The sequence below is a fragment of the Gracilinanus agilis genome, chromosome 6 (genome assembly GCF_016433145.1).
Source record: "Gracilinanus agilis isolate LMUSP501 chromosome 6, AgileGrace, whole genome shotgun sequence".
NCBI lineage: Eukaryota > Metazoa > Chordata > Mammalia > Didelphimorphia > Didelphidae > Gracilinanus > Gracilinanus agilis.
The window spans coordinates 203,569,996-203,583,042 of NC_058135.1; the positions used below are offsets into that span (position 1 = coordinate 203,569,996).

The 13,047-nt window shown below is 39.5% G+C and overlaps 1 protein-coding gene across 1 annotated transcript in view; it reads right to left on the reverse strand.

The window, feature by feature from the left end:
• BST1 (bone marrow stromal cell antigen 1) overlaps positions 1 to 8,921 on the reverse strand; it is a 36,348-nt gene extending 27,427 nt beyond the window's left edge. Inside the window, 3 exon segments of the mRNA XM_044681757.1 lie at positions 5,178 to 5,304; positions 7,504 to 7,738; positions 8,894 to 8,921. Of these exon segments, the coding sequence (XP_044537692.1) occupies positions 5,178 to 5,304; positions 7,504 to 7,738; positions 8,894 to 8,921 (390 nt within the window).
• Between the last annotated feature and the right edge of the window lie 4,126 nt (positions 8,922 to 13,047).

The following is a 13,047-nucleotide window of genomic DNA, read 5'->3' on the forward strand; positions in this document are numbered from 1 at the left end:
AGGGTATGCCCTTCAACTGGGGAATGGCTGAATTGTGGTATCTGTTGGTGATGGAATACTATTGTGCTCAAAGGAATAATAAACTGGAAGAATTCCATGTGAACTGGAATGACCTCCAGGAATTGATATAGAGTGAAAGGAGCAGAACCAGGAAAACATTGTACACAGAGATGGATACACTGTGGGTAAAATCAAATGTAATGAACTTCTCTACTAGCAACAATGCAATGATCCAGGATAACTATGAGGGACCTATGAGAAAGAATGTTATCCACATTCAGAGGAAGAACTGTGGGAGTAGAAACACAAAAGAAAAACAACTGCCTAATCACATGGGTGGATGGGGATATAATTGGAGATATTGACTCAAAAATCAGCACCCTAGTGCAAATATCAATAATACAGAAATAGGTCTTGTGACACATGTAAAACAGTGGAATTGTGCACCAGCTATGGGAGGGAGTGGGATAGAACATGAATCCTATAACCATGGAAAAATGCTCTAAATTAAATAAATTAATTAAAATTTTAAAATTTTAATAAAGGCTACCCTTTAGATGGGGAACACTGAAATTCTGTCAAGTTCTTGTTACCCTTCCTAGGTCGATGAGTAGAAAACCTGAGTGCTCCATCACTTTTTTTTTTTTAAACCCTTGTACTTCGGTGCATTGTCTCATAGGTGGAAGATTGGTAAGGGTGGGCAATGGGGGTCAAGTGACTTGCCCAGGGTCACACAGCTGGGAAGTGGCTGAGGCTGGGTTTGAACCTAGGACCTCCTGTCTCTAGGCCTGACTCTCACTCCACTGAGCTACCCAGCTGCCCCCATCCATCACTTTTTATTTCATGACACACTGTAGCGCTGCCTTGTATACTGGGACAGCTCCATATATTGAAGCAATAGCAAACTTAATAAAGGCCAGAAGGTTTTATAGGGAGGAATGTGGTCCCTCAGGTGTGTCTGATTGGTTTCCTACCAATGACACCATAGATAGAAAGACAATAGGAATTGGTGAGAAGCACTAGGCATGGAAGTTTCCTGGAAAGAGAAGGGATGCCAGCCATGAGGAGGAAGCATATATATGGCAGCAAGAATTAGTCAAAACAAAAACAATAGGTTGTTCTGGCCTGTCACAGGTAGATAGAAGAGATATTAATTTTACAGATGAGGAAACTGAGTTTTAGAAAAGTTTAAGTGCCTTGTTTAAAACCATAACACTAGTAAGTGGAAGAGCTGAGATGGGAACCCAGGTCTCCTGAATTTTGTCCAGTATATCATGTTACCTTACATGTAATTTTTGTTGCTGATTAGTCATGTCTAACTCTTTCATCACCTCATCAAATTCTCGGTAAAAATACTGGAGTAATTTGCCATTTCCTTATCCAGTGGATTAAGGCAAAACAGAAGTTAAATGAATTGTCTAGAGTCACACAGTGAATAAGTGCCTGAAGCTGGATTTGAAGTCAGTTTGATTTTGCCTGGCACTCTATCCACTGTTACATAGCTGCCTCCTACACACAATAACTCTTTTAACAGCCTTGTTTCACCCAAGCTCACATTGCAAAACCATTTCTGTCCTTATACAATGGAAATCACTTACAATATTAGTGCCTAAAATTTCTTTTAAAATTCATAGTTCTAGAGAAATGCAAATCAAAACAACTCTGAGGTATCACCTCACACCTAGCAGATTGGCTAAAATGAAAGAAGGGGAGAGTAATGAATGTTGGAGGGGATGTGGCTAAATTGGGACATTAATGCATTGCTGGTGGACCTGTGAACTGATCCAACCATTCTGGCTGGTAATTTGGAACTATGCTCAAAGGGCTATAAAAGAATGCCTGCCCTTTGATCCAGCCATACCATTGCTGGGTTTGTACCCCAAAGAGATCATAGATAAACAGACTTGTACGAAAATATTTATAGCTGCGCTTTTTGTGGTGGCAACAAACTGGAAAATGAGGGTATGTCCTTCAATTGGGGAATGGCTGAACAAACTGTGGTATATGCGGGTGATTGAATACTATTGTGCTCAAAGGAATAATAAGCTGTAGGAATTCCATGTGAACTGGAAAGACCTCCAGGAATTGATATAGAGTGAAAGGAGCAGAGCCAGAAGAACACTGTACACAGATTCAGATACATTGTGGTAAAATTGAATGCAATGGACTTCTGTACCAGCAGCAATGCAATGACACAGGACAGCTCTGACGGATTTATGGTAAAGATGCTACCCACATTCAGAGGAAGGACTGCAGGAGAGGAAACAGATAAGAAAAACAATTGCTTGAACGCATGGGTTGAGGCGGACATGATTGGGGATGTGGACTCGAAACCACCACACCAATGCAACTATCAACAATTTGGAAATAGCTCTTGATCAATGACACATGTTAAAACCAGGGGAAATGTGCATTGGCCATAGGTGGGGGGTTTGTGGGGGGTGAAGGGGAAAATAGGAGCATGAATCATGTAACCATGTTAAAAATGAATATTAATAAATGGTAAAAAAAATATTAACTAGCCACTGTTTCTAGACATACTGTATTCATATTACTGAATTTTAGCATACATGTGTAAGACTTTACATCCAACCCTATTAAATTATATCTCATATTACACCTCAAAAAAATTCATAGTTCTTTGAGTCAGACTAATGATGAATTTTTTCTGTTTTATTCTCCAAGTGATAGCGATAAATTATGTCAGGCCAATACTAGGACATAGGAGAAGATGGACTGATTCACCCCAGTAACCTGGAACTTGGGTGTGGACATTCCACTCATAAGGAAGGAATGGTAATTTCCATATATTGACTGGTTTGTGCAGGCAGATTTCTCTCCTCCAAGGTTAAGGTTAGAAGAATCAGATTCCCTAACAGTAATCACAGCCATAATCTTATGTTGAAAAGATGACCGCTGATGTAAGGGAGTATTTTGTTTAAACTTTAACATGGTTAAAGCTCCTAAGGGAGAAAGACACAGAAATATAAACCAAGAGGCAAAGGAAACATCCTAGACCATAGAAAAGGCATGATAATGCTTTAATAACTCAATTGCATATGAAGAGGCCAGGGCACAAACTGTCTCCAAACTTTGTCCTCTGCTAGGCTGTTTATCTTCATAAAACCCGACAAGAGTTCTGGAAGTTTAACTGGACAGAACACAATAAATAAATGTCGAGTCTCAATAATGGAAGCCATTTCTCAACCAAGAGGTATTGCACAAGAGGTCAAATGGCTGAGTGGATTGAGAGCCCAGGTCTAGAGATGGGAAGTCCTGGGTTCAAATATGGCCTCAAATACTTCCTAGCTGTGTGACCCAGGGCAAGTCACTTAACCCCCATTGCCTAGCCCTTACTGCTCTTCTGCCTTGGAATTAGGTAAGGATTTAAAAAAAAAAAGAAAGAAAGAAAGAAAGAAAGAAAGAAAGAAAGAAAGAAAGAAAGAAAGAAAGAAAGAAATATAGGTACCCAAAAGGTTACTTTTAGAACTTGAAAACTGAAGCAACTACCATGTGCCCAGAGGTAATAAAACCTCAGAGTCCATGCTCTAAAGGGGTCAAAAAGGAGAGGCTAATAATGCCCATTCTCCAAATTAAAAGAGTATTGTAACACTCCAGTTGAAAAATGGATTTTAACACTGAGCTGAGCAGGATGCTTAAAGAGAGTGGAGATCAGCTTGCTGTTAAAAATCAAACCTAGATTCTAGCAAATGTATTTGTCTAGTCATCTGCCTGGAATAACCTGGGCAGTAATAGTTCACTGGCTAAGTAACCTTCTCAACCCTATCTATAAGCCCTTAAAAGCCAACTCAACTTCCCAAGAGCAGCTGTGACCAGTGACCCAGAGATCTGTCTAGTTCAGCCCAGCAGCAGCCAGATCCAGTGATGAGACAGCCAGGAGAGCAGCCGAATGACCTGCTTCACCCAGCTCCATTGCTTTGCCACACATGTTCCCTATACGTGTGCTTGGTTACCACTGAATTTTTTTTTTTTTTTGCTCACTCTTCTCTCCCTCCAGACATTGCATGAATTTATGAGTACGGCCCAGGTTGGGGTTTGGGGAGATGCTTTATAATTACTGGTCTTGCTATTCAATCTGAGCAAATGCCTTTGCTAAGAATAGAATCTACTGGCTTATTGATAAGAGGAAGCACTCTGTTGGGGGCTCATAAACTACAGCATTAGAAATATAGGTACCATGGCAGCTAGGTGGTTCAATGATTAGAGAGCCAGGCTTGGAGATGAGAGGTCCTAGGTTCTACTCTGGTCTTAGACACTTCTAGCTATGTAACCCTGAGCAAGTTACTTAACCCCAATTCCTAGCCCTTACAGTTCTTCTGTCTTAGAATCAATAACTTATGCCATGGAACCAATACCCAGTATTGATTCTAAGACAGAAGGTAAGGATTTAAAAAAAAAAAAAGGAACTATAAGTGCCCAAAGGGTAACCTGTAGGACCTTAAGAATAGAAACAACCACCCTTCTCTTGTCCTCAACCTGTTAGTGCCAGTGTGAGTTGGGGACTGAGCCCAAAGAAGATGCTACATTATAATTTTGAGCTTTGGTCATCATAGAGTGAGGAAAAGTATCAGGAAATGGCAACCTTACATTTCTTAGCATACTATGTAGCAAGCCTAAGTCTGTCAGACCAGGGCTTTATTTTTACACTCTTGGGAAATAAAGCCCTGGTCAGTACAGTTGGACAAAAGAGATTTCATGAGAGCATAAAGATAGAAATACAGCCCAGAGAAGAAGAAGCTTCCTGTTTGGGCTATGCTGGGGAAGAGGAAGAAAGGGAGGATTGAAATCATTTAGGCAGTGAATGCAAAGAATATTTGTAATGGTTTCCTACTTTTTTTTTCTGTCGTAATGCCATATTCTTGCTGATTTTCATTCTGTTGTTTGCCTAGGTTTCTGTTAGGACAGGAATAGTTGAGTAGTTGAACCTGAGCTGACTTTAAAGGCTCCCAGTTTCATACTGGGAATCATGGAATCTCAAGCTCCATGGAGGGCATCCTTTCCAGAAAATATTCCCCATAGATGTGAATCCAAGTCTGTGACCAGCTAGAGTCGACTGGCTCACAGGAGATGAATATCAAGTGTTACATTTGAGTATTTGAGTATATATACGTGTTTTTCAAGAAAAGAAATCGGGTCTCACATAATTAAAAGAGTACCTTATCTCTGGGAATGGAATGTCTTGAGAGGTTAATAAAAAGGTCATAGTCTGAAGGTAATACAGAGCAAGGATCCTTGTGGAACACAGTTTTAAAGGCTTCCCATATTGCTGAGCAGTTTTTGTCCCTATAAGGAAAAAAAAAATCAAGCAATGGTACTGATTATTTCAAAAGATCAATGACTTTAATCTGATTAAAGAAATACTTATTAACTTCATGAAACTGTCAGTATTATCCAACATTATACTAGAAATGCTAGCTACAATAAGACAAGAAAAATAAATTGAAGGAATAAAAAATAGGTGATAAGAAAAAAGATACTTATTAAACATCTACCATGTACTTAATAAGCTATTATAACTCTATGTTGTGAAAAAAAAAGTTTTTTTAAACATCCCAGCGCTCAAGAAGTTTACATTTTACTGAAACTTAATTTCTATTGTCAAGGAATAATATATACATAAAATAAATCCAAAATATTTACAAAGTGCAAAATAACTGGGGAAGGAGGAAGGGCTAGATGACTCAGTGGTACTGAATTTGGAGTCAGGAAGTTGTAAGCTCACATCTAGTTTGAGATACTTCTTAACTATAGGACCCTGGGCACACATAGCTCTTCCTACCTCCATTTTTTGATTACAAAATGAACATAATAATAGCACCTACATTACAGGGTTGTGGGAATAAAATGAAATAACATTTATAAAGTATCTGGTATACAGTAAGCACTATATAAATGCTTATTCCTTTCCCAGTCCTGATGGATATGCTATCCATCCATCACAATTTTCTCTTAGCAGTCAGTGCCTAAATATATATATAAAGCATGAACTAAGGATATATAAAGCCAGACACTAAGCTGCTAAGAGCTGGGAATTAAAAAAAAGGGCAAAAATAGGTCCCTGCCCTCAAAAAGTTTACATTCTAATGGAAGAAATAACTATGAAAATAGCTTGCTAGATATGATACAGAAAATAACTAGTTAGATACAGTATAAGATACTAATTAGAGTAAAAGGAAGGTAACTCAAAGGGAAAGAAAGGTGAACTAGAGCTGAGTCTTAAAGGAACAGGAAAACAAAAATGCTGAGAGATAAGGAGAAGAACAAAAGTCCCAGAGTTTATAATGGAGAGAAGTTTCTTACAAAGCAGTTTTGTGTGAGATCAGGTTGGGCCTATAGGTAGGGGGAAATACTTAATAGTATATACTCTAAGGAAAGAGTGAGTCCTTTGCTGAGTCATTTATGCCAGACCAAAGAAAATATAGTACCTCCTTATCAGTCAATTAGTTCATTAGTATTTGTTAAGCCCCTACGATATGACTTATTAGATAGGATAAGGAATAGGGGTGTAAGGGTGAGTTCCTGGAACTATTTAAAGTCCTGAGTTGTTGGGTTTTTTGTTTTTTTTTTTTTGTAATCATAAAATGATAACGGGAAGGGTGGGAGTGAAGGAGACATTCAATACCTCTCTCAAAGAGCAAAAAATATAACAGCAAATATAAGACAAAATGGAGTCAGTTATGTTCTCCCCCAAAATCCACTTTCCACGTCCTCAACAGTGATAGGAAATTTTTAGAAGAGGGCAAGGTTTGGGGGGAAAGATAGGTTCTGTTTTGGAGATGCCTACATGGTATATGGAGTCTTGAGTTTTCCAAGAAACTTGTGATAGGGGGCCTGGAGCTGAGGAAAGAGACTGGGTCTAGAAATATAGCTATCATATCTATACAGGGATAATAATTGAGCCCATGGGAACTGGTGAGATGGTATAGAACACAAAAGGAAGGATGCCCACGACTAAACCTTGAAGTATAGTCTCCATGAGTTTCTATGGCCAGAAAAAAAAACATCAACTGGTAAAACTAATCCACCCCTGGTGAAAAGCCCTCTGAACTTGGCTAGCCTGGTCTGCACAGGACAGTCCCAGAGTGCTGTCTTTGCCAAAGGAGTACTAGAAAGCTTTGGAACTGTAAGACCTACTTAAATAGAAGATACATAAAAGTCAGTAGTAAACTGTCAGGCATTCTAGGGTATTGCTATTATTACTTGAAGTCCATTTTCACATTGCTTTAAATAAGAAAGTCTCTTGTCCCAAGGTTCCTAAGATAGGAATTCTGCCTTGGAGATATAAAATAAAAATATAAAGAGAAGAAAAAAGAAAGGCTGAGGGTCAGAGGAATTTTTAACGCAAAAGAGAGTTGGGCTGACCAAGACTCTACCTAGCAAGGCTCTCACCACCACAACCTTTTCCCCACCAGATAAATGTCCTTCCCCCTCCACCAGGCAATACTTAACTTTTCTCTGAAGGAGACACTCCCTCTGACTCACCAGAGTTCTGGATTCCCCAGAGAGATGAATTCATTACATCTGCCCAGGAAGATACTCTCCAGATGGGGGGTAGTGCCTTCTCCCTTCCATCCTTTCTCTCCAGCTCCCGTACACACATCAGCTGCTCCCATCAGGAGTATCAGAAAGAGCTTCAGTTGCAGCAGGACTAGCTTAAAGGGCTCCATGGATGAATTCCAAGCTAGGAAAATCACCTCCCTGCAGTGAGGCTTACAGCCTGCAGGGAAAGGGAAAAGGTCTCTACAGCGGCTGACTGTACGACCTTGGAAATACCTTTAAAAGCTTCAACAACCAACCAACCGCCCAGAAGGAAGAAGTTTGTGCTCTTTTAGCAATTTTGGACTTTCTCCTTTCCTGCTCCTTTTTTCTTTTTTTTCCCTTTCTCTACTAACCACAAGACTTAAATATGCAAACCCTTCTTTTTATCTTTACCTTCATTAAGCCAAAGGCACTTCTTTTTGAATGAATGGGGTGGGGGGAGGAGCATTTAGTGAAATACTAAAACCCTAAACACTGGAATTGGGTAATGACTTGCTTCCTCTTTTTTTTTCTTTTTTTAAATCTAATTCCAATGTAGTGGAAAGGGTAGCCTGGATTAGAATCAGAAAAGTCAGGATTCTAGACTTTGCCTCTCCAATTCTAAAATGATAATAATAAAAACTAAGTTGCTTACCTCACAGACCTGTTGAGAGGGCCAATGTATCTCTCTTCTCAGATCCAGTGACTTGTCTATTAAACAGTTGTCTATTAAACATTTCAAACTGTGTTTCAAGGGCATCTCAAGCTTGACAAGTTTGAAACAATTCATTACCTTTTCTGTCAACTTACATCTCTCTTCTGAACTTCTCTATTTCTGTGGAGTGTACCACTATTCTTCCAGGCTCCCAGTTTCACAGCTTCCAATTATTCTTGATGCTTTTGGCATCATCCCAGCTATCTCTCTCTCTCTCTCTCTCTCTCTCTCTCTCTCTCTCTCTCTCTCTGTCTGTCTGTCTGTCTCTCTGTCTCTCTGTCTCTCTCTCTCTCTGTCTCTCTCTCTCTCTCCATATCTTGTTATCTTGTTCTTATCTCTACAATATCTTAATGGAGAATATAGGATGTTCCAAAAGGACTAGAACCTTTTCAGGGCTGCTCAGGCACCTGCCACCCAGCTCCCACCTGTAGCTCCAAGAAACTATAATTAGTGCATTAGTCATACCTGGGTATAACTGTCTCAGCAGATGGACCAAAACCAAGTTGAGGGTAATTGGCAGGCATCAAATCCAGCACTGATTTAGGGGGATGTCTACCCAAGAATGTGAAGGCTTCCATTGATGGAATGGATGCATGAGAACAATTTGGTAGCTGAAACTTAGAGAGACAATGAAGGTACCAAGGTCATCCACTGTATCCCGGGCCATCACGAGTCATTCTAAGTTTTGTCTTGTCATTGGACTTCAATGACTCTGGAAAAGAGAGTAAAACTGATAACTTTGTGAAACTCTACCTCTCTTTAATCCAATTCATTCACAAGTCATGACATCACCTCATGATGTCATTGGTCCTCTTCAAAATGAAAGATAAGCAGCAGTATCTCAGTCTAACCCTTTTTTTTTTACTCACCCTAATTTAAGCCTTTATCACTTCTCATCTGGACAGCATTAGAATATATACTTGCCCTCCCAGGAAATAGGATGAAGAAGAGTGTCATCACTGTTATTCTTCACAAACAAGGGCAGCTGCAATACTATTGTTGTAGCCTTACATCTTCTAGCTACTTTCTTTTTGGCATATCTAATCCCTGTCAGAGATAGAGGCATCAGTGGGTAAGAGCCACAGCAGTGGGTATGTGTTGTGGACAAAGAGGAGAGACAGCTCTCTGGCCTTTCCCTAGGCTTGCCCCAGGAACTCCTCTCTGCTCCTTCCCCCCATCCTGGAGAATCTCTAGATCTCCTTAATCTCTTAGCTGAAATCACTTGGTCGAAGAAAACAGTTTGCCTTTGCCTCCTAGATCTTTGACAGTGATCTCTCTTGTTCCTTACAGTAGCCCTTTCAAAGTCCCCTAAATCCATAGCCCTTTCAGTCCTTTAGATTTCCTTGACCACACCTTGGTGGAAGGCTTGCATACTTCTCCTGAGATTTCATCTCTCCTTCTCCTTCAGAATGAAAGAAGGGGACCACAAAGGGGCACAAAGGCAGTTCAATGAATAGAGTGTTCTCTTGTGTTTTTTAGAGTTTTTTCCCAAATTACATGTCAGTACAATATTCTTTACTTTTTTTCAAAACCTTACCTTCTGTCTTAGAATCAATACGATGTATTGGTTCCAAGGCAGAAAGAAGAGGGGGTAGCTGGGTGGCTCAGTGGATTGAGAGCCAGGCCTAGAGACGGGAGGTCCTAGGTTCAAATCTGCCCTCAGACACTTCCCAGCTGTGCAACCATGGGCAAGTCACTTGACCACCACTGCCTAGCCCTTACCACTCTTCTGCCTTAGAACCAATACACAGTATTGATTCTAAGATGGAAGGTAAGGGGAAAGAAGGAAGGAAGAAAGAAAGGAAGGAAGAAAGAAAGGAAGGAAGGAAGAAAGAAAGAAAGAAAAAAGTGACTTACCCAGAGTCACATGGCTAGGAAGGGTATGAAGGGTATGAGGCCAGATTTGAACCTGGTAATCTTTTATCTCTAGGCCTGGCTCTCAATCCACTAAGCCACCTAACTACCCTCTTAATAAAATTTTTGGTAATCATTTCCGACATTTTTTGATCTATCTTCATTCCCACCCTCCCTTCCTTCTTCCTAGAGAAGGCAGGTAATTCAAAAAACTTATGTTTGAATAGTGCCTCAGATACTACCTGACTCTGAACAGGGTCTCTCAACCTAATTTTCCCCATTTATAAAATGGAGATCATAATAGCAGTTACCTAATAGTATTACTGAATCAAATGAGAGTACATATAGTGTTTTGCAAACCTTAAAGCCTTTAGACAAATGCTAACTATTACTATTTCCCCAGGGTGGTCACAGCCCCAATGACCCTAGGATCAGAAAACAAAGATGATTTCTGTCCTCTAGGCATCTGTCTCAGTCTATTCTTAATTCCTTCCTTGATCAGGAGATATACTGGAAGAAACCACTGAATTGGGAGCTTAGAAGACCAGGTTTCCAGTCCCAGAGCTGCCCTTTTATCTGGGACCACAATCAAATCACTTGACTTGTTTGAGATTGTAGCCTGCTCTTTAAAATGAGAAGGTTGGCTTGAACACATGGGTTGATGTGGACATGGTTGGGGATGTAGACTCGAAATGACCATACCAATGCAACTATCAATAATATGTAAATAAGTCTTGATTGATCACACATGTTAAAACTAGTGGAAATGTGCATTGGATATGGGGGGGGGGGGTGAAGGGTAAAGTAAAAACAAGAATCATGTAACTATGGAAAATTTTTCTAAAAAAATAAAATATTTAAATTGTTTTTAAAAAGCCAAATAAATAAATAAATGAACAGCTGAGTAACTAAATAAATAAATGTTTGAAGGCCTTCAAAAAAAAATAATATAAAATGAGAAGGTTGGACTAGATGATCTCCAAGGTTCCTCCCAGCTCTGACATTCCACTCCATGACTCCTCCAGCCAAACTGGTTTATCAGTCCTCTGGAACAAGCCTTAATGTCTTTGTTCATAACATTTTCCCATGCTTTTATTCATCCTTTTGCTAAAGCAGGAAACTATTAATACATTACAGAAAGATTTTCAATGATAAAGTCTGACATAGGAGTTTCTACTAAGCTGTAGGATTTAAATTAATGTCTAGTGCTCCAAGTGTTATATTTTATAAAGTTTATTAATAATCACTAGAAGTAAAGGAATAAAAAGGTAATTATCTAACAAAATAAGACCACATGACCAAGCTCTCCTTGCCTGTTTAAAAGACCTGCTGGCAGCCGCTCCAATTACAGGAAACAGAGGCAGAGAAGTAGGGCTATACCAAAATTTATATCCTTCCTATGTCAGCACACTATGTGAGCAGGAAAGTGGGGTGCTAAGAATCATAGTTGAAGGGTACAGAAAATAATTACACAATCCTCACTGTGATTCCCATGGAAAACAAGCATGTGGAAATCTCCCAGATTTACATGCCTAGTTTTCCAATGGAATCAGTACACATAGCCAACTTACATCTCTAAAGATCTATAACTAGAGGTACATACAACATTGCACTTTCTAAGGGGAAATTATACAATAATTTGGGGACAAAGGGGAAATAAAAGAGAAAGAGAATAAAACCAATGATTGCTAGGAACATTGACAAAAAGCCAATTAGGGGAGAGTCCCCATTGGCATAAGAGTGTACATACATGGGGCAGCTGGGTAGCTCAGTGGAGTGAGAGTCAGGCCTAGAGACAGGAGGTCCTAGGTTCAAACCCGGCCTCAGCCACTTCCTGGCTGTGTGACCCTGGGCAAGTCACTTGACCCCCATTGCCCACCCTTACCACTCTTCCACCTATGAGACAATACACCGAAAGTACAAGGGTTTAAAAAAAAAAAAAAAAAGAGTGTACATACAAAATAAATGCATTTAACCACCCCACAGTTCAATTTCACTACAACCCAAAGTTCATTCTGGATCTTTTGGTGCAGTGTGAGGTTTCTACAGGCATCTCCATGGCACCTTCTCCAAAGAGTTCACTTTCTGGATTCAGGGAGGTAGCAAGTTTCTTCTCCTAAAGTTTCTTATCCTATACTCTCAAATAAGAAAAATTTGTATAAAACTAGAATTATATGATAATTATACAATCCCCCTGAGGAGGGTGTTGACAAAAACACAGATCACCTAGGGATACATGGCTGAGTTATGAGGTATATGAATAAATTGTCAAAAGAAATTTTAAAAAAAAATTTAAAAAAAACAAATAGAAGAAAAGAAAAAAATCAAAATTAAATAGTATATAAAATTCTGACTAGGCAACAATAAGCCCATAAAAGGTCCTAGAATCATGGCCCTATGAAGTGATTCATGTCTCATAAGCCTATAGGATCATTGCAACAAAATGCACTTATCCAATCAGCAGCCAGGACTACAGAAAATTGCCACACTTATGAAAGACAGAAAAGGGACTAGATTTTACCAGCAAATGGGAAATAGCATTCTCTGGTCTGATTTTACCTTTACTCTCAGGTCTAATGGGTAAATAATTAAAACACTGAGTTACTGGGTTTAGAGAAAGGGGAAAAGGAGGAATGCTTGGACAAGGGATAACTGACAGGTAAACACAGGAAACCCAACTAGAAATGTGAGGTTTGGGGAATGACCGTTAGTCAGTTAAACTGACATTCTCTCAACCAGGGATACTTTACTTAATATGGAAAAGAAACAATAGGAAGTAAAAAACACTTTGAATAGATAATTTAAGAGTAATAGGTGTGGGAGAGGTCACACTACTCTAAAATACTAAGAAATCAATTCAGGGTTAAAGGTTAAAGGTCTGGGAAATCCCTACACTACACTATGCAGGCAGCCAGGACACAAGGGACTAATGGGATCTC